Source organism: Silene latifolia, chromosome 6, assembly GCF_048544455.1.
Source record: "Silene latifolia isolate original U9 population chromosome 6, ASM4854445v1, whole genome shotgun sequence".
Lineage (NCBI taxonomy): Eukaryota > Viridiplantae > Streptophyta > Magnoliopsida > Caryophyllales > Caryophyllaceae > Silene > Silene latifolia.
The window spans coordinates 21,606,026-21,628,896 of NC_133531.1; the positions used below are offsets into that span (position 1 = coordinate 21,606,026).

Sequence of the window (22,871 nt, forward strand, 5' to 3'; positions counted from 1 at the left end):
TATCTGTCCGGCATTATTGCATGTCTCCACAAAGTGAGCAATGTGTTGTTTGGGGTTACCTTTTCCATCGAATCGTTGGAACTTGGGGGCGATATCTAACAGGCATGCGTAAGACATCGATTCTCTTTGTGTAGGGCTTCACATATCGAAGATCGCTAGAGGAACCTTCACCTAAGCGGCTCTTGATTGTGTTGGCTATCAAGTCTTGCGATTTCTTCTCGGTGTAGGCACTAAGATCATTTTTAGGGGCTTCTCACCATCCTTCTTATCATCTTCTTCTTCCTCCTCTTGGTGTTATGATGGCTTGAGTTGTCCTTGTTACGAAGCTCTTCCATTTCCCTTTGAAGCTCTTCAATCCTCTTATTCTTCTCTTCATTTTCTTGCATCATCTTCTCGAGGAGCTTGTTCACATTCTCCATTTGTTCTTCGAGACTAGAGCCACCAACCACCATGACTGATTCGAAGATAGGGGTTGAAGCTTCCTCCTTCTTCTTTGGCGTTGCTTTCTTCACTTTGCGAGGGGATGAATCACCACTAGCCTTGAACTCCTTACTCTCCTTTTGTGGAGATGAAGCCTTGTTGATTATAGCGATTTGCAGCAAAGAAAGAATGGATGCAATTGAGTACTTTACGAGGCCTTTTAGGAACATGAGCGGTGCGCAAGCTTTCGATGAAAAAACATTGATAGCGACCTTCTTTGCCATTCTTCTTGTAGAAACACCAATTGAGGGCATGCTTGATGAAGGTGCAACACTAGGAGATCCTTTGAGGATTGATGCATAAGTTCTTGAAGGTGTGCTTGATGTGTTGGAAGACATCCTTGTTCTTGATGTAAACTTGTTATAGAGATGAGAGGTAGAGGTTTTCACGTCGGGTTCACCAAATTTGTAACAACAAATTTTGTATAGCTATAACTGAAATACAAAACAAGGAAACAAAATGAGTTTTTTATTAATATCAGAAAAGTTCGTGTACAATCTCTAATAATCCTCTGATTCTAAACAAATAGGGTACGCGTGTAGAGGGTGTATGCACTCTACGCGCGACGTTGACTTGTATTCTTGAGAGGGTCGAACGACTTGAGTCTCTCTTGAATGTTTGAATGTTTGAACATTCGAGCTTGAATGTTTGAATATTCGAGTTTGAATGTTTGAGTTTTCTTGCGCAGCGCACAAATTTGTTGTGCTTGTTGATCGCTACGTTGAATTTCACGAGATTTGGAGAGAATTAGGAGCTTTTCTTTCCTTCAAGTTTTTCTCTCCCTGGTAATGAATAAGCCTGGGGTATTTATAGATAAAAAGCTGGGCTTTTCCTCGGGTTTGGTCACAAGCCCATTTCTCGGCCCATTCGCAATTTTAGCCCAATTTGACTTCTGTTTGGACCCGAATAACTCAGAATGACCCAAATTTGATTTAAAAGGGACAAAAATAATAATTAAATTGAGTAATATATTTATTATTAACCCAAATTAATTAACTTCTGTATTTTCGACATTTAAATAAAATTTTAATGCCTACACATGCATAAGTAGAGAAAAAGGATTGTACATCGGATGTATTACATCATACTTAATGATTTTTTGTGTATTTTTTTCGAGTACTATAGAGTTTATAAATTACATTTTAGTTTTATGATGTTAAAAATCAAATTTTTTTGAGCTTATATATAATTTTTTTGAGTTATAATGTAACTTTTTGAGATTAAAGTTTAAGTAAATAAACTCAAAAACTTTAAAATAAAACTCAAAAATTTTAGATTAAAACTCAAAAACTTTATCTTAATGCTCAAAAACTATATCATATCTGATGTACTACATCAAATGTATAATCCACTTACTGGAGAAAGTATGTGACACTTATTAAATTCGTCTTATCATTAGATCGTCCGGTAAAAACAGTGAATACCACCTAAGCCAAATGTGCAATACATATAAAGGGATTACAAAATTGTAAAGCCCTCAAATTTGTAATGTCGCATTGAAGGGTTTAAATTCTTCTCATTTATCCATCCATAAAACGCATCGAAGACACTTCCCCTCAAGAAGCAGCTCAAATGCTTCATTGACATCTTCAATCTTCATCTCATGTGTTACAAATTCATCTAACTGTAATTTCTGATAACAATAAAAAAAACAAGTAAAAAATTCAGTTCCCTTAATTTGACAAGGCATATTTAATTACAATAACCTTTTCCAAGCGAGTAAGCGACTATGCATTACCAATATGTAAATGTAAGACCGTGACTCTGTATGTGATCGAGTGCAGTACTGTGTGATGAATGTATTTGTTGCAAACAATTTGAAGAGGACACCAAAATGCAAATTAATAACTAGTGACAAGGGAAAAATAATAATGTACCTTGTCCAAGTACCAGTTGACAAGAGTTGGAACATCAGATTTGGCCTTAAGGCCTCCAAATAAGGACCCTGTCAAAGTCTTTCCATGGTGTAACACGTCATAACAGTTTAAGTTTATGTCCGACTTTGGGTTATCAACGCCAACAACCACCGTCTTCCCCCATCCCTGTGTTCGTACAATGGTAGTAAATTAGTAATAGTTAATCCTACCATGTCACTTACTTCCACTCTCAGATAACTGCTTGTACAATAAAATATCCTGCATCCATTTTTAACACAAAAAATCTCATGAAAACGTTCTTACAATAAAATATTACTCCGTATAATACTACTTGGAATAACCACCAATTACGGAGTACTTTGATTTGAATCAAAATGTCATGGTGCGAGAAAAAAATCGAGGAAGGAAAAAAATTTAGAAACGGGAAGTAATCCAAAATCACGAAAAATAATGCTGCAAACAGGAAAATCAGAACATCTGTGGAAACAGACAGGTTGAAGGAAAGATCAGGACCTCACTGACTGATTTAGTCCCTATGTTTTGAGGGCTCACAAAGTCGGTGACTCCAAACTTCTTTCCTGCAGAAAGCGCGATTATGAGTAGTAATTGCAGAGAGTGCTCATCAAGAATTCATACAAATAATTCAGAAGTCTCGCGCAAGAAATTGTAGAAACCACACTTACACAGCTTACCTGATTCGAATTTGGCAGGATTTAAATCAATGCCAATGATTCTGTTAGCTCCGCATAGTCTTGCACCCTCAGCGACCTTTGCATCAGAAAAAGACAGCCCAACCAGACGCATCAAATCATATCCTTGCATTGTGAAAGATTACATTACAGTCTTATTACTTAGAGTAAGACGCATACCGCTAATCCAATGACTCCTAAGCCAAAAATAGCAACTGTTGATCCTGCTTCGACTTTAGCTGTTTTCCAAGCAGCACCAACTCCTGCACATCTCTTTTGCTTTCAGAAACAAGTTCATTTAATTAGGTCAGTCTCACATGTGAGACCGTCTCATACCAGAAAACAAAGCAAGAATTAAGTACCAGTGGAAAGTCCGCAACTAAGAAGGCAAGCTCTATCAGGTGGAATAGCAGGGTTAATCTTGACAACATGAGCCACATCGACAACTGTATACTGGCTGAAACTCGAGATATGTAAACAATGGTACAAGGCTTCCCCTTTCATATCTGTGAATCTACTTGTATCATCTCTTGGCATAAATGGTGACATCTTAAACGGCAGCGTTTCACATTGATTGCTTTTCGTAGACTTGCAGTCGATACATTCCTTACAGTTGGCCAATAACACTGGCACTACGAAATCTCCTTTTTCAAACTCATTAACTTCCTCTCCTATGCTCTCCACAATACTGTAACAAAATCAAGCATTAGAAATTGCTGGACTAAATTATGCTAGTTCAATCGCAAATTTTATTGTACGACAGAGAAAGAATATGACCACCTTTTAATAAATACTGACCACTTTCTATGACTAAAAAATGATTTTTTTTTAAAGTGGTAACTATTACCAAAAAGTGGTCACATTTTGCCAAAAAAACACGAAAAAGACCGTCGTACAAGAGAATGGATGTAGTTCAATAGATATTATGCCATAGCCCATGGTTTTTCTAACCTTTATTTATTTCATATCCGTCTTAAGATTAAAACGGATTAAATAGTATTCCATTCGCATAAACAAGACAAGTTTTGCTAATATCTCGGCATTCTACTTTTGCCTTATCCGGTGTTAAACAAGAATTTGTGTAATTATTTATCGGCTGGTAGTTGCATAAGAATACGACTTGCTCCTAGAATTCGGGTACATATGTTGGTAATAAGTTCAAATTTAAACGTCTAATTTAGTACAAGACCCCAATCAACTTTATTGTGTAATGTACTAAATACTAATATAACCAAGCACCTAACTATATAATTTTGGTATGGACCATGATTGATTAGGTTTAAGAAGCACAATAATGTCGTAGCTAATGGAAAAAAAATAGCCTAACGTATCGGTACAACTAGGGATGGCAATGGGTAGGGTCTGGGTAGGGTCCACCTAAACCTGGACCCGATCCGAGATTTTTCCTTTGGACCCGTACCCGACCCAGATCCGCAAGGTCTAAAATTTGAGGACTCATACCCGGACCCTATGGGTAAGGGTAGGTCTGGTCTCACCCATGGTCGAAGTTCAAACCACTTTAAGAATAAGATTAACGGTATTTATATGGTCTATAATATTAAAAAAAAAAATCATACTACTTTAACATTATGAGTTTATTAAACTGCCGTTAATGGTGCTTGTCGGTCGCCGGCTATTAGAGAGGTGGTTGCCAGTCGCGTATCAGTGCTGTGGTGGTGGTTTTCTTGTGTCAGTGGTGGAGTGGTGGTATTGTCAGAAGTGTTTGGTTGAGTTTTATCACTTTATGGGACGAGGGAAGAGAAAGAGACTTTAGTTGAGTTTCTACAGTCTGCCAGTATGAATTCAGAAAAGTTGTAATTTTGATTTTTTTTCTTTAATAAAGGGTCTAAGGGTCGGGTATGGGTCTCATAACTTAAACCCGGACTCGGACCCGAAATATTTTCTTAAGACCCATACCCGACCCATACCCATTGGGTCTGAAAAAATGAGACCCATACCCGACCCATTAGGGTCCGACCCTCAGGGTCTGGGTCGGGTCCCCGACCCACTGCCATCCCTAGGTACAACTAATAAAAAAGCTTAACTAATCTCAAGTTCGAAACACGGATTATTATTTACTAGGCAGTGGCGTAAAATCGCTTGTACCGTACTTCAAACCTTGGTCATTTTTCTACAAAGTAACACCAAAACTAACAAACCAACTACATTATACTGATATAAGTCTTATCATATGCCTATTAAACATATTTTCCAGTTAAAACCCTAACAATAATTATCCAGTTTCCTTACAACCTTCGTAATTTAAAGGTGTTACGTATCCTTATCAATAATATTTTGGCAATTACACACATAACTAAAGGTAGTTAAACATAATGTCCATTGTAGATCATACAAAACACAACATAAAGTGGAATGTGAGTTCACGTTTTCAATACACCATCCGTCCATTTATTTCTTTACTTTTTTATTATTTTCGAAAAATATTTTAAATAAAGATAAATAAATAATTAAGACAAATGAATTACTTATGAAGTGAAACATATTAAGGTAGAAGCATTACCCTGCAGATTCATGACCCAAGATTCTCGGAAAATATCCCGGTGGTTCCTACAATAGAGCAATTACGGAGAATAAGGGTTTAACTCAAGTGGTAAAAACTTTCTTACTTCAATCATGAAGTTAGGAGTTCGATTCTCACCCGCGACGTAAATACGCTCATTTGAACCGAAAACAATAGAGCAATCACCAAAGCAATAATACGTTACTATGTTACTAACTATTTAGCGTAAGAAAAGAAAAATTTATGTTCATGTTTTCAAAATGAATAGAGAATAATGTTAAAAGGAAAAATATATAACTAGTTTTAAACCCGTGAAATTCACGAGCGGTTTTATACTCCGTAATTAGATAATTACCTATAAGCTAATACTCCATTGTTAATAAACTTAAAGTTAGATGAAAGTCGATATTATATAAAGGTAGAATACAACAAATTAGAGTTGGTTATTTGTACAATTTGTATCCATATTATTATTTTAACTAAATGATAAGTTATGAGTTTAAGACATGACTAAGATATAAGCCTGTCAAATTTCGACCCGACCCGACCTCATCCATTTTTTCCAGGGTTAAACCCGAAAATCTCGAGCAGTAACCCGTTCGATATGGAACACGAAATGACCCGTTAATTTAAGTGAAACCCGACACGAACACGTCGACCCGTTCAGTCAAAGATAAACTAAAATAATTTTTATAAAAATAATAATATTTATTATATAATATATTTGAAAAAATAATTAAAAAACTAAACATTGAATATGATTAAAATATTAATATTAAATATACTTTAGTTTTAAAAAAATATTTTTCCGATCTATAAAAGGCGTTAGATACTAATTGTTGACCCGCACTTTGCCCCTAATAATCCGACCCATAACCCGTATTAATCGACCCATATTTGAACCCATTGTACCCGACCTGTTTGTTCCGACCCGCCCAGCCCGTTTGAGATCTATAGACAACATAAAGAATATATAACCCCACTTAAATGATGTAAAATATTATCGGGAAAATAATATCAAATGAAGTCCCACCCTTCTACCCATTTATACACATTAAAAAGTCATCGGAAATAAATAATAATAATGTTTGTAAATTGTATTCATAAATTATAGGTTAAGACAACCTCAACTATGAAACTGTTCATTTTTGTTAATAAAAAAATTGTTCAATTTTATTATTAAATTAATAAAAAAAATTGTCTTTTTAATTTATTGAGTTATAAATTATAAAATAAGAGAGTCTTACACCATGAAACGATCCATTTTTATAAAAAATAAAATAAAATTCATTTAATGCTAACAAATAAGGTGTCTTTCCACATTATAGAACCGTCTCACAGTATAAGACTGTATTAGTTTAATAATTATTGACAACCACAATAGCTGATGGAGTATTTTTTTTTTACAATTAATGTAGTTTGTAGATTTAACATATGGTTAGGAGTACGTTTGTTTTTGGGAAGAGTTCCATTAATATAGAAATTTAAATTATATTCCGTAATTTCGATTATAAATTAGTTTTAGAATCATATATTCCGTAATTTTGCTTGAAAGAATATCATATAGCTATAGACCTATAGTAAATTAGTTTATAATCTATTTTTGCTTAGATATTATATTTATATTTATTATTTATTTTATATGTTTTTATAATACGCAAAAGATTATATGGTTTTTAAAGATATATTGTGTAAGAATTTATATATTTTTTAATTTTTAATTTTAAAGATATATTGTGTAAGGATGGGAGAGATTTTCAAAATATATATGAAATATACACCGAAATATATATAAGATATACTCCCTCCAATCCTCTATTTTCTTCCTCTTTACTATGGGCACGAGAATTAAGAAATAGAGTATTATATTGATAAAAAGTTGGGTGGAGTTTGGTGATAGGAGAGAGGGATGAATAATTAAGAGTTAAATAATGAATTGTGGGCCACAAATATTAAAGTAAGGAATAAAATAGGATTAAAAGAGTTGGGTGGGTGTGGTAATAGGAGAGATGTATGAATAAAATAAGAGTAAAAAGTTACCAAAAATAGAAAGGGGAAGAAAACCTGAATAACCGTTTTAGGAAATAGGGAAGAATATGGTGAATTGGAGGGAATATATCATATTTGCCAGGATATCATATGTTAATTTTAACATAAGCTGCCATGTCATCTTTGATACTTTATTATGCTGCCATATCAGCAGTAAACTTAGAGAATTAATATATAGATAGATAGATAGATACGAAGGACTATTGTTTGAAATTTTGTCATTTAATATATAAAAGATAATAGAAAATTAAAACGTAAACAAATAGTTAAACACTTAAACCGGAGGAAATTAAATATAATGTACCTTCCATTTCCATAAGGTAATATCACTATGACAAAGAGAAGTGCAAATGATCTTAATACGAACTTCATGTGCCTTAGGTGGAGAAACCACCACTTCTTCAATCACAAGAGGTTTTCCTGCCTCCCTTGCTACCACGGCTGCACCATTTCGTATACTATCAGGCACCAAGTGACGCGTTTGAACACCGTACCGGAAAAAAAAAGTAACAAAATAAGGTTGCTAAGCATATTACCTTTGCAATGAATGGGTTTTCCTACCGAAGTCATGTTCTTCAAATTTTCTTAGACATGATGTTAGTCTACTGCTCTATTTATATAAGTTAGTAGCCGGAGAATTTTATGGCAAATCCGTGTGCCTCACTTGGGCCCTGTTCTTTTGGATTTAATTTCAGCTCTATTAGGTTCAGTTCAGCCTCACTCAATTCAGTTTAGTTCAACGCATTTTTTCACAAATTAATCCTTACTTGAGTTCAGTTCAGCTTCATTCAGTTCAGTTCCATTCCGCACTATTAAATTTAATTCAACTCTTTTCAGCCGAAAAGAACATGGCCTAATATTATCATCCGAGGGTTTAATTTTCTTGTAGGCCTGGTTATGAAGCAAAAAAAAAGGAGGCCCTTGACATAAAAAAACAAATTATGTTGAGATCATATTATTATCGATCTTTTATTCATATATCGTCATATGACTCGTTTCATATAAGTACTAGATTTAAAGGCCTTATGATATACGAGTTAGGCCCTATTCTTTTGGACTTAAAGTTGCTGAACTTAACTTAATTTTTCTGAACTTAACTTAATTTTGCTGAACTTAACTTATTTTTGTTGAATTTTTCTGAACTTAATTTTTCTGAACTTAATTTTCTTTGAACTTTTCGAACTTAATTTTCTTTGAATTTTTTTGAACTTTTTTGAACTTAACTTATAATAGCTTAACTTTTCTAAATTAAAATAATCTTACTTAAATTAACTTAATTTAATTTCACTTACTACTACTACTACTACTACTACTACTACTACTACTACTACTACTACTAATAATAATAATAATAATAATAATAATAATAATTCCCTTCAAAAAAAAAATAATAATAATAATATTTAATAATAATAATAATAATAATAATAATAATAATAATAAAGAAATATAACTAAAAACACAAATAAAGATTATAAAATACTTTATTTATATAAGTTAATATTTTCGTACACATTACCTAATACATAAAAATAAAAAGTAAATCACATTGAACTGCGGGTTGAGGCGAAGGATTAATGATGGTGCTAGCACGCGGATTTGGAAAGAAGCTTGGATACCTGGTACGCAGACGGGGAGAGTTATCTCGCCATGTGTGAGTGGTGATGATAACATGTTGGTGGTCGAGTGATTAGCGAGAGAAGGGGGGGTGTAGGGACAAGCTGAATGAGTTGTTTCTTCCTTTCGAGGCCCAGAGAATCGCGAATATTAGACTGAGTGATAATAGAATGGCGGATACTTGGTATTGGGAAGCGGATCGATATGGAGAATATACGGTTAAATCGGCCTATAAACTCCTAGCTGGGGAAAATTTAGACATGGGAGATACTTCGGATTGGGAGCGTGAGAAATGGCTCTGGAATAGGCTCTGGAAGGTCCCGGTTTGGCCCCGAGTAAAGCTCTTCTTCTGGCAACTGTGCAGCGACGCCTTAGCAACCGGAGCGAACTTAGCAAGTCGACTGGGAGGTGAGTCTTCTCTTTGTCCTTTGTGTCAATCTTGTCCTGAGTCGAGTCGTCATTTATTTATTGATTGTTGGGTTGCTAACCGGGTTTGGGAAGAATTGGGTTTGGACGGGGATGCAGATAACGAGGATGGAGGGAACATTCGTGACTGGGTAGAGGCTAGGTGGAAGGTCATGGGGACTGCGGAGTATGGGTGGCTGATGGTGGGGTGCTGGGCGTTGTGGGAACATCGAAACAAAAATATTTTCGATGCAGTGACACCTGACCCGTGGGAAGTCATTCGAAGGGTCCGGGATGTTATGGAAGAAACGGAAAATGCGGGGTGGGGGAAGCAGCGCCGTGGGCCTGGAGTGGAGAGAAGTATGGGAGAAGCGGTGAGGGAGAAGTGGATAGCACCCCAGGCGGGCTTTGTGAAGGTCAACGTCGATGCCGGAGCCAAGGAGGGATTAGGAGCTAGTGTGGGAGCGGTCTGTCGGGATGAGGAAGGGAAAGTCCTTTGGGGCCTGTCGGAGTGGAAGGAACAAGTTTGGGAACCAAGAATAGCTGAAGCAGTGGCGGTTTACGATGGCCTGGTGGAAGCTAAGCAGAGGGGTCATCTCCAAGTGGTGGTGGAAAGCGATTGCCAGGACGTGGTGGAAGCATTGAAGACGAAACAACGAGGCCGGAGTTTTTTTCATAAAGTTCTTGACGATATTTTATTTCTTTGTAATTCGTTTAGTTCCATTGGTTGGTCTTTTACTCGTAGAAACAATAATGGTGTGGCACATGCTCTAGCGCACATCGAACCTAGATTAGTTGGTAAACGTATCTGGTCGAACTCTTTGCCTCCGGCCGCGGTTGAGGCTGTACGTTTTGATGCTTTATCTATATAGCTAATACCTTCGGGTGTTCTTCTCAAAAAAAAAAAAAAAAAGTAAATCACATTACTTTTTTTTTCTTTCTAATCATCTAGTTCCATATTATCATCTTCCTCGTCACTTTCTTCATCTTCATTTGGGCTCACCCCGTCAAATCCATTGCCTCGCCAAATGTTCTTGACTATGTTATTTCGCACCTTGTACATAGCTTTTTTCCGCTTCTTATCAAACATGCCTAAATCTTTTGTCCCTAGAACGTTCTCATGTTGTATAACAGGTATCTCATGAGTGTGCATCCGTATAAAATTATGAAGTGTGAAATTAGAAACAATAATGGACATTTGATACTTAGGTGACATTTGAGGCATAACTTTTAACACTTTCCACCTTTTTTTCAATTGACCAAATGCCATTTCAACTTTCATTCTCAATGACGAATGTCGGTAATTAAAATGCTCTAACATACCTTCGGGGGATAGGTAAGAATTCGGCTTTAAATAAATGTTTTTTTTTTTGAAAAATTATATAGAATAATAATTAATCTCGGATTGTTTATACAACAGATTTGAACGAAAATTGTATCTATTTTATAAAACTCGTCAATATTATGAAACTTATTATTCTGCTTAACTTTTCTGAACTTAATTTTGCTGAACTTTTCTGAACTTAATTTTGTTGAACTTAATTTTGCTGAACTTTTCTGAACTTAATTTTGCTCAACTTAATTTAACTTAATTTTGCTGAACTTTTCTGAACTTACTTAATTTTGCTGAACTTAACTTATAGAGAGTGACTTTAAGTCCAAAAGAACAGGGCCTTAATGATCTTAATTATTTTTCAAAAAAATTATAAATATACATTGTTAATATTGTAAAAATGAATAAGTCTAGTTATAAGTAATGTCATGAGTGCGTGTATTCATTTTTGAATATCAAAGATATCTTAACTAAAAGTATATATAGGTATAGAGGCGAGATTAAATCCTCATTCTCACTATATTAAATTACAATAAGTCTTGCTTGTGACGGGTTATCTGTCACAAGCAAGAGACAGGGCGAATAGTAGCGTTTTTAGTGCAAACGGGTTGAGAGTTGATGGGTGTGTACTGTGCATTTCTTTATTGGAAATGACAACAATGACTCTTTTGTCATTAAAAAAACAATAAAAAAACTCTTGCCTTCCTAATGCGAGTTATTTACCACATTTTCAATTCACTTTTAGCTTAATCCTCTCAAACCTACAGTCACACATTCATTTTCAACAAAAAAAATCTTTCCTTTCAAATTCTCTCTTTCTCTCACATATCAAACTTTTCCTACAAATCAACCAAAATCTCAAACATTATCATAAATATTGGTAAGATGAGAAAGAAATAAGCAGCAAAACGGGAACCAGTTAACAAATTTAATTTTTATGTTACGATGAAGATCTTGCTATGTTGTTTATTGTTGATTTTCTCATATAAACTTTTAACCTAAGATGTCATTTTAGTTGTTTATTGTTACTTTTTTTATGGTGATTGTTTAGTTTTTAGATTCAATGTTTGAAATTAATTTTTTATGGTACGATGAAGATCTTGCTATGTTATTATGTTTTGTTTATTTTTTTTATCAAATTTTTAGTTCATTTTCCTTGGTAAGTTGCTTTATTATGTTTGATGTTACCAATTTTAGTTTATTTTCCATTTTTAATTTCGATTCATTCACTTTTCATTATTACTGTTGATTTTGTTGAAAATTGTTACCATTTTTAGTTCGATTGTTATCGTTTTTTAGATCGTTTTTTTTTCTTATGTTTGTTGTTGTTTTTTGTTAAACTTCGTATCAATTTGAAAAATTGATGAACTTTGTTTCTACTATATTAATTTTTTTTCATTCACATATTTTTTTTAATGATGATTAAATTTTTTTTTGATTTGGGGCCTGTTTTAGGATTTTGATATCTTTTTGGTGTTCATGGTTTAAATGGTGAATTAAATTATGTTAATGGTTTATTCATCCATTTTTGGTGACTGTTTTTTTGGTATTCTTTGTTGTTAGATTGTCATCATTTTTTAGTCATATGTTTGCACCCAAGTGAGTTTCGGGTGGTTTAAATGACCTTGAAAGGAAAACGAACTGTTAATCAGTTATAGTTGCCTTGTTGGTTTCCTGGATTTATTTGCAGTTTGGTGTATGTTTAAGAATTGAGCATGATGCTACACTTGACTATATAAATGTAATATCTAATTTGCCAATTTGTAAACTGCTTCGGAATGGTGACATATTCCACAAGAATGTGAACATAATGGGCATATACATACCGAAAGAAAATACAACAGGAATGCCAATTTGTTTACATGTTTAACTCTTATGTTGCCAACATTTATATGGTAATATATTGTGCGATAATGAGTACATTGCTTAACATATACAATGCCATAGACGAGTCACCTTCTAAAATAGTCACATATAGAATGACATAGGTGTCTACATATTTCGACATAATGTTATCAATTTCAATATATAACAGTTTGTGCAAGAATGATAATATTACTTGTAAAATACACTTGTCATAAGAGATACACCAAGAATGTCAATTGTCCACATATTTATTAATTACGTTACCAACTTGTATATGGTAACCTACCGAAAAAGAATTTGAACATTACTTAACATATAGAATGCTATAGGTGTTTACATGTTTAGACATAATGTTACCAGCTTCACTATGGTAACAGTTTGCTTAAGAATGGTAACATTACTTATAAAATACATTGTCATAAGAGATACATAAAGAATGTCAAATGTTCACATATTTACCCAATATGTTACCAAACTGTATATGACAACATATTTTGCAAGAATGAAAACAATACTTGTAAATTACACTGCCATAAGAGAAACACTAAGAATGTCAATTGTTTACATATTTATCTATTATGGTACCAAATTTTATATGCTGACATATTGTGCAAGAATGTGAACCTTAGTTGTAAATTACACTCCCATATGAAATACACCAAGAAGGTCAATTGTTTACATATTTAGTATTGTGTTACCAAATTTAATATAATAACATATTGTGCAAAAATGAAAATATTCATTAATATATTGTGCGAGATGTTGTTTTCCTAATCTTTGAAACTCACAAAACTGTGATAACAGATTATACACTTTAGAACATATACAATGACATATCTAATTCCTTTTTTTAATGGTAACATATTGATAAAAGATATAAACATAATTTGTAAAATGCAGTGGCATAAGTAATACACATTAGTAATACACAAAGAATAACAACTTGTTTATATATTTATCCATTATGATATCAATTTCAATATGGTAACACTTTGTGCAAAAATGATAACATATACAGTGTCATAGGTACTATACTGATTTAAATGGTAACATTTTTAAAATAAGTTCCCCAAAACACCAAACTACTGTTTCTTTGCACGACCTCCACCTTTTGCAGCATCACCACAACCTTGCTTTTAACCTCTTTTGATTTTAATGCGTGTGTAGTGTTGGCTGTACTTGGGATCCTCAGTGGCAGGTTCAGGTTCAGCTGTGGACTAATTTGCACAGAAAATATCGAAATATACATTATGTCACCACGTGAAGAGAACAATGTTACCATAATACAACTGGAAGAAATGGTCACAGACAATTGATAATTGGTTACATTTTATAGTACTCCACAACTTTACTAAATAGTTTACCATGTTGACAGTTTAACATCTATACCATCCTCAATAATATGTTCATTAATTAATAATCAATAAAACAAAACTATATCCACAAGTAGTAACAAATGTACCTTTTGTAACAAAATATGGAATAATCTCAGTTTAACGACATTTTCAAAGAAATTGGTCACAAAATATACTTCACAAATATACTTTACAAGTATAAATTGTTACCATATCTATACAATATGTTACCATATATGCATAAGTCAAAAACAGTCACAACCAATTGATAATTAGTTACATTTTATAGTACTCAAAAACTTTCCTAAGTCAGTCACCCTGTTGATAGTTTAATTCTATATGTTACCATTCTCAGTTATATGTTTATTAATAATGATCGGTTAAACTAAGTTATATCTACAAGTAGTAACAAAGTGTCCAAATTTATAAACATAATATATAAACCATATTAAACAAAGTTGAAATGTAATATGATATGGACAAACCAAAATTAAAACAACAAAAAATCCGTAAAAATGAAAAAACCAAAATATTAACAAAAATTAACAACAAATCCTATTATGACTCCTATGCACACTCAAGCAAAATTTCAACTATAATCAACAAAAAATGAACAACAAAACCTAAAATGGCTCCAAAACAACACATAAACTAAAATCAAAAGTTAAGGCAAACACAATGTTTACCTTCAAATTTCAACATGTTAGATCTAATTAACTAAACATTCAAGGATAATAATAAGAAAAACCCAATATTTACCTTTAATCTCGTTTGTCTGCTCATTTCATTTTGTTTCATTCGGTTATGAAGATGATATGTATTTTTGATTTTTTTTGTTGGATTTTGATATGATGTATTTTCTAGATTTTTGATGAAAATGGAAATAGAGAGGTTTTTGTATTAAACTTTTGTGACTAGAAAAGAAAATTTGAGAACATGGTAAATGAAAAGAGTCCGAATGAAATGTCCTTGCCTCCTTGAAACAACAAATAAATATTAATTTTTTATTTTCAATGTCACTTTAAGAGACACAAGATCACACTACTCAATCCTCTACTCAGCCTACATGCACTAGTGACCCGCCCCATTTTCTTATTATTTGGTATGTATTCGACCCGTCTCTTATTTGTGACGGTAATTAAATTATTACATATACAATTTGATGCGAATTCCTATGGAAGAACTCGAACTTGTGCAATAAACCCATAGCTGAGAGCCTGAGATGCTTCTTCCAATTCGTCTCACAATTTCTTATGAAAAAGACGAACTCAAGAGCAATAAATCTAAAATTAAAAATTAGTAGGCATCGAACTTTTGGCGAGCCTGATAATTTAGAATGCTACGAAATATATTTAAATGAGCAAGTCATAATCATAAATATCGGTAATATAGCAAATCACCCCCATAAGTTTGATACTATGTGCAATCAAACTACTTAACTTATAAATGTAGCAAATTAATCCCATAAGTTTCTTTTAATGTGCAACTAGTTTGAATGCCCGTGCGTTGCAACGGGGTAATTAGCTTATTTATAATGCAAAAAAAAAAAACGTTATAAGCGTTTAATGTTTACATTATATGTCTAATGATTTGTTTACATATTATTAAAATATCTCTTTCAAAAAAAAAAAGATTAATATATACGTGGATTAACTCTTATTTATAAATTATAATCATATAATCACCCCACCTTATACTAATCTTTCGATGTGGGACAATTATACTATTTATAAGTAATATATGCACAAAAATTGGATTTTTTTTCTGATGTGGGACAATTCTAATATTTATACGTAATATATATTTATCAAACCTGCATTATTTTTCAATGTGGGACAAATAACATACTCAGAATTACTCCATCTTTTTTGTACTTAGTTCGACATCCAACCAGATCTCGAATACCGAATACAGATAATTGCTGCTCATTATATCTAATAGTTATATTTAAATTTAATAATATGATCAAGTACTCTCCATTAATATTTGTACGTTGTTTTTCTTCAAAAAAAATTTAACATAATTGAGATACGGAAATTTCTCGTGGTACCCCTTAATTTTGTTAGATTTTCTATGTTACCCCTACTTTTAAAAATCTGCCTATAGTACCCTTGAGGTTCCATTTTTTTTTCCATGGTACCCCCTAATGTAAAGGCTGTTAAATGGACGTTAAGTTTGATGGCGTGGCAATAAAATAACAATTAAAAAATAATACCCCCTTTATTGTTTTATTGGTACAGATATCTCTCTTTTAAATGCAAATTTTATTAACTATATCATTATAATATTGGAAATTTCTCATGGTAACCTTGAACTTTGATAGATTACACATGCTACCATGGACGTTTGTTTTCTATTTTTTTTTTTATCATAATTAAAATATGTGCAAATAATAAGAACCTATACTGTAATGATAGAATATTTTTTAACACAATTCTAATTATATTATTTAAACATATTATATTTACCACACTTACATTATTTTTCAATATGGGACATATAAAATCTAAAGTTAGAAAATATAATGATATAAACTTTTAAGAGCTCTCCAAGACAATACTTAAGCGACTCAAAAGATTTTGGGTTGATGCTTAAGTTCCAAGGATGCTCATAGAATCACCCACCTTATGCTATATTTCGATATGGGAAAATTCTATTTTTTATATGTAGTATATTTATCACACCTATATTATTTTTCAATGTGGGAGATATAACATACTATGAAATACACCATCTTTAATATGTGCAAATTATATGAAATCTATATATACTCTAATGATAGCATTTCTTACCATGAATCTAATAATATTATTTTCATAATTTTTTTACCTACAATATTTTGTCAAATGAAATTTAAAAGTTTTTATATAAAAATTAGAAACATTACTTGAATATAAAATAAGAAATACATAGTATATATTATAATAACTAAAAGATTTTCCAAACATTAACTTAGGTTAGAAACCATTATTGTAGAGACAGTAATACAAACTCTTTTAAGAGTTATCCCTGATAATACTTAAGGGAATCAAAAGATTTTGGGTTATGACTTCTATTTATAATCATAAGATCACCATGCCTTATGATAATCTTCCGATGTGGGACAATTCTAATATTTATACATAGTATATTCACCACACTTACGTTACTTTTCAATGTAGGACAAATAACATACTAAGTACACCATTTTGTTTTTTTGCATCTACTTTGACATCAACCCGATTTAATAATGAGAAAATACAATACAATACAATATACACTCTAATGATAGCATTTTTTTGTCACAATCTAATTATATAATTTTCATACGATACTTTTTTTTCAAATGAAATATAAAGTTTTTATATGAAAATTATAAACATCACTTTAATATAATATAGAAAATGTATATATATGGGACATATCTATTATTTATACATAATATATTCACAACACCTACATTATTTTTCAATATGGGACATATAACATGCTAAAAAGTCTATATCTTTTATATCAAAAAATTTTGGATTAATACATAAGTTTCAAGGATGCCTCCTATTTATATTTATAAAATCACCCTACCGTATACTATTATTTCAATGTGAGATAGATAATTTAATTATTTAGACGTAGTATGTTCATAATGCCTACATTATTTTTCAATGTGAAAGATATAACATACCAAGAAATACATGTCTCTTCTTAAAAAATCACTATTGTATACATATTATTTTTCTTTGAAGGTAAAATCTTTTAGTCTCAATCATTAAAAATGAATCTCTACATCGTACATATAACGACTTATTAACGCTCTATTACTGCATTCAGAAGACAACCATTAGTAAAATCTTTAGTTTTGTATTGTGTCAGGAGATTACCATTAGTAAAACATTTAGTTATTTTTTGATTTTCTTGTTCATGTTCTTAACTCTTTCCCGGGTAGTTCCCAATGATTTCCACTTTAGTTTTTATATCATATCGTAGATAATGATAAAAAATCTTAAGAGCTCTTTAAAACAATGTTTATGAGACTCAAAAAAGTTTGGGTGGATACATAAGTTCCAAATATGCATCCTATTTATAATCATAGGATCACATCACCTTATACTAATCTTTCGGTGTGGGACAATTCTACTATTTATATGTAGTATATTCACCACACCTACTTATTTTCCGATGTGGGACAAAACATACTAAAAAATACACAATTTTACGTATTAAGAAGTACACCATCTTTAATATGTGCAAATAATAGGAAATTTATACTCTAATGATAGCATTTTTTAACACAAAGCTAATTATATTATTTTCATAATTTTTTTAACGATATTTTTTTGCCAAATGAAATGTAAAAGTTTGATATAAAAATTGGAAATATCACTTGAATATAATTTAGGAAATATACATATTATAATAATTAAAAGATTTTCCACTTTATTTTTTACATCAAAAATTATACTTTCCTAAATTGATTTTTGATGATGTGGACGCTCTCAGATCGCTCGAAAAAACTCTCTTTTATATATATATATAGATAGATTAACCACATGTTCAAAATTAAAATTTGCTAATTAATTATTTTACTATTAATGAAAATCAAAATTATTGATTAGATTTTAATCTTAAAATTCTTGATTATTAAAAAACATGTTCAAATGTTTTATTTATTTATTTTGGCGAAAAATGTTCCTTATATGAGAATAGTTAATGATGTTATAATAAAAAGTTATATGACCAATTTTTTGTTTATACTAAAATTGGTTCACATTCTCATTGAATATGTAAATATTATAATTAATTATTTAAGAAATATATTTATAATAGTAATTATAATAGAAAACAATAGGTTTTAGTTAAAAAAATGGTCTTATAATAAAATATAAAGTTACATGAATACAAATGTTGTCACATAAGTGACACTAATAAAATTCGTCTTATCATAGGATCGTCTTATAAAAACGTTGAATACCAGCTAATGGCAAATGTGCAATACAATATCAAGGTATTACAAAATATTAAAGCCCTCAAATTTGTAATGTCGCACTAAAGGGTTTATAGTTTCCGTCATTTATCCATCCATAAAACACATCGAAGACACTTTCCGTCGAGAAGCAGCTGAAATGCTTCATTGACATCTTCAATCTTCATCTCATGTGTTACAAATTCATCTAACTGTAATTTCTGATAACGGTAAAAAAAAACAAGTAAAAAATCAATTCCCTTGATTTGATAAGACGTATTTAATTACAATGATCTATTCCACGCAACACTATGCATTACGACTATTTAAGTGTAAGACCGTGACTATGTATGTGATCGAGTGCAGTGTGACAATTGAAAATATGCGTGGTTACATTTTATGCATTATTTGCATATGTTAGCTAACTTAGATAGGTTAAGTCACGAGAAATAGTATATTCATAATATAATCTGGGTTCAAATTCCATCATATATTCGACCTTATGTGAATCAGGGAATGTATTTGTCGCAAATAATTTGAGGAGGACACCAAAATGCAAATTAATAACTAGTGACAAGGGAAAAACAATAATGTACCTTATCCAAGTACCAGTTGACAAGAGTTGGAACATCAGATTTGGCCTTGAGGCCTCCAAATAAGGACCCTGTCAAAGTTTTTCCATTGTGTAGCACGTCGTGACAGTTTAAATTTATCTCCGACTTTGGGTTATCAACGCCTACAACCACCGTCTTCCCCCATCCCTGCTTTCGTACAATGGTAGTAATGGTTAATCCTACCATGTCACTTACTTCCACTCAGATAACTTCTTGTACTGTGATAATAGTTGGACATGAGTATGCCAACTCAGCACTTTGTTTAAGACCATATTGATTGATATGTAGAATTATAAATCAGGTTGATTTGAGGCGGTTTTGGGTCGTGTTGATTTTAAACTCATATGTTTGCAATCAGGTGACGCTAAGTGGGTTTCAGTTCACCATATTTTTGAGTTCTATCGGGTTTGGTTAAAAAAGGGGCGAGTTTCTTAGGTCGGGGTGGTCAAGGTCCACAAACATGAAGATCTTATGAGTGAAAGAGAATAAGAACCTTTCGACAGCAATCATAGGCTTCTCGCACCAAAGATGACATGCCTACACACTCAAAGCAGTAATCCGCTCCTCCTCCTGTCATTTCCTTAATAACCTGCATCAATTTTTAACACAAAAAATCTCATGAAACTGTCTTACAACAAAATATTAACCTCCGTCATGGGTCATAGGAAACATTTTCCCTGCAGAGGCTACTGAACTAGAAATCAGAATTTCAGAATGTTATTTAATCTGTATCTGCATCTAAGCTTTAGAAATAGGAAGTAATCCAAGATCACAAAAATCAATACTACCAACAGAAGAAAATCAGGACATCTGTGGAAACAGACGGTGAAAGGAAAGATTGAGACCTCACTGACTGATTTAGTCCCTGTGTCTTGAGGGTTCACAAAGTCTGTGACACCGAACTTTTTTCCTGCAGAAAGTGCGATTATGAGAAGTAATACTATTGGAATCATGATTTGATCAGAACTCAGAAGTCAAACTTGCTGGTAGTCAAACTCGCGCAAGAAATTGTAGAAACCACACTTACACAGCTTACCTGATTCGAATTTGGCAGGATTTAAATCAATGCCAATGATTCTGTTAGCTCCGCAGAGTCTTGCACCCTCAGCGACCTTTGCATCAGAAAAAGACGGCCCAACCAGACGCATCAAATCATATCCTTGGATTGTAAAAGATTATATTACAGTATTACCTAAGAGTAAGACGCTTACTGCTAATCCAATGACTCCTAAGCCAAAGATTGCAACTGTAGATCCTGCTTCGACTTTAGCTCTTTTCCAAGCAGCACCAACTCCTGCACATCACTTTTGCTTTCAGAAACAACTTCATTTAATTAGGTCAGTCTCACATGTGAGACCGTCTTATACCAGAAAAGAAAGCAAGAATTAAGTACCAGTGGAAAGTCCGCAACTAAGAAGGCAAGCTCTATCAGGTGGAATAGCAGGGTTAATCTTGACAACATGAGCAACATCGACGACTGTATACTGGCTGAAACTCGAGACATGTAAACAATGGTACAAGGCTTCCCCGTTCATATCTGTGAACCTACTTGTCTCATCTCTTGGCATAAATGGTGACAGTTTAAACGGCAGCGTTTCACATTGATTGCTTTTCGTGGACTTGCAGTCGATACATTCCCTACAGTTGGCCAAAAACACTGGCACTACGAAATCTCCTTCTCTAAACTCATCAACTCCCTCTCCTATGCTCTCCACAATACTGTAACAAAATCAAGCATCAGAATTTGCTTGACTAAATTATGTTAATTCAATAGATATTATATGCCATAGGTGAAATTTTCCGCTACAAGTGTTCAAGATTAGAGGTGGCAATTATTGATCCGACTAGCAAGATTATTTCTGTATTACCACTGAATACTATTTCTCATTTTAATGTCTAATGTAGCGATCCGTACAGGACCCCATTAAATAATGGCATACTCGTATTACAATTGCGAGGAGGGGGATTGGAACCTTGGACCTATTGTCCACAATACCCCGTTTTAACCACTAGACTACGATATATTCGGTGTCTAAAAGTATTGGTACAACTATTAATAAAGCTTTAACTAACCCAAAATTCGAAACATGGATTACTAAACAATGGGCCAAATAGGACACAATTGCTTAAAAATATCTTTAGTCATTGATCCTAAAAATAAATACCACTATTCAAATTCTCAATTTAAACGTGTTACATTTATTTATAGTGACAGAGTCATGAAAAAATTTCAGGACAAACGATTAAAGCTTTAGAAGTTTCATTTTTCAGCGGGCGAGCCGCTCCTAGCCCCGTAGCTCCTCCACTATTTACTTATCAACTTTTTTTTTTGTGAATACATGCATAACTAAAGGTAACAAACATAATGTCCATAGTAGGTAGAACTGTAGAAGCATTACCCAGCAGCCTCATGACCCAAGATTCTTGGAAAGTATCCAGGCGGTTCCTACAATATATAGAGCATTCACCAAAGCAATAATACGTTACTATGTCACCACGACCGTATAAATTTTAAAATAGACGTGACACAGTCACACGGGTTATAAAATTCGCAATGGTTTTCAAAAATTTAACATTATCAAATTCTTTTTAGACAATATGGAATTATGGATGCATGTGTAGTGTTATATTGACGATTGATCTTAGGATGATGGTGGTAATTCGATATTCAATGGAAGTTCCTATCGTAAGACACATATACGGTCATATAGATGTATTATTGTTTGAAATTATTGTCATGACTCATGACATACAAAAGATAATAGAAAAATAAAACGTAAACAATTAATTAAGGCAGAGAAATTAAATATAGTCTACCTTCCATTTCCATAACGTAAGATCACTATGACAAAGAGAAGTACAAATGATCTTAATACGAACTTCATGTGCCTTAGGTGGAGCAACCACCACTTCTTCAATCACCAATGGTTTTCCTGCCTCCCTTGCTACCGCGGCTGCACCGTTTCATATACCATCAAGCATCAAATGGTCAAAACGATGCGTTTGAACACCAAAAAAATCACGGAACAAAATAAGGTTGATAAACATATTACCTTTGCAATGAATGGGTTTCCCTACTGAAGTCATATTCTTGGGAAATTCTTAAGACATGATCTTCAAAGTCTA

General features: G+C 32.7%; 1 protein-coding gene across 3 annotated transcripts; it reads right to left on the reverse strand.

The window, feature by feature from the left end:
• Positions 1-1,852: 1,852 nt before the first annotated feature.
• On the reverse strand, positions 1,853-22,871 carry LOC141586514 (alcohol dehydrogenase-like 7). 3 transcript variants are annotated; one of them, XM_074407767.1, is made up of 10 exons: positions 22,799-22,871; positions 22,563-22,699; positions 22,145-22,191; positions 21,139-21,464; positions 20,957-21,039; positions 20,782-20,857; positions 20,591-20,655; positions 20,239-20,334; positions 2,358-2,522; positions 1,853-2,113 (listed from the first exon to the last, which is right to left on the reverse strand). In XM_074407767.1, exons 1-10 carry the CDS (start codon positions 22,830-22,832, stop codon positions 1,997-1,999), a joined length of 1,146 nt encoding a protein of 381 aa, XP_074263868.1. In that variant the 5' UTR covers positions 22,833-22,871; the 3' UTR covers positions 1,853-1,996. The 3 variants fall into 3 exon arrangements, with proteins under 3 accessions (XP_074263868.1, XP_074263870.1, XP_074263869.1); XM_074407768.1 differs by lacking the exons at positions 1,853-2,113; positions 2,358-2,522 and adding exons at positions 19,027-19,352; positions 19,728-19,892; XM_074407769.1 differs by lacking the exons at positions 20,239-20,334; positions 20,591-20,655; positions 20,782-20,857; ... (3 more) ...; positions 22,563-22,699; positions 22,799-22,871 and adding exons at positions 2,871-2,935; positions 3,050-3,125; positions 3,227-3,309; ... (2 more) ...; positions 7,921-8,057; positions 8,153-8,228.

Coding starts and splice junctions, on each gene's coding strand:
- LOC141586514 (XM_074407767.1), bottom strand. CDS start 22,832: ATGACTTCAGTAGGGAAACCCATTCATTGCAAAG. Junction 22,700..22,798: donor GAAACCCATTCATTGCAAAG/GTAATATGTTTA, acceptor GAAACGGTGCAG/CCGCGGTAGCAAGGGAGGCA. Junction 21,465..22,144: donor TTGGGTCATGAGGCTGCTGG/GTAATGCTTCTA, acceptor ATTTTGTTACAG/TATTGTGGAGAGCATAGGAG.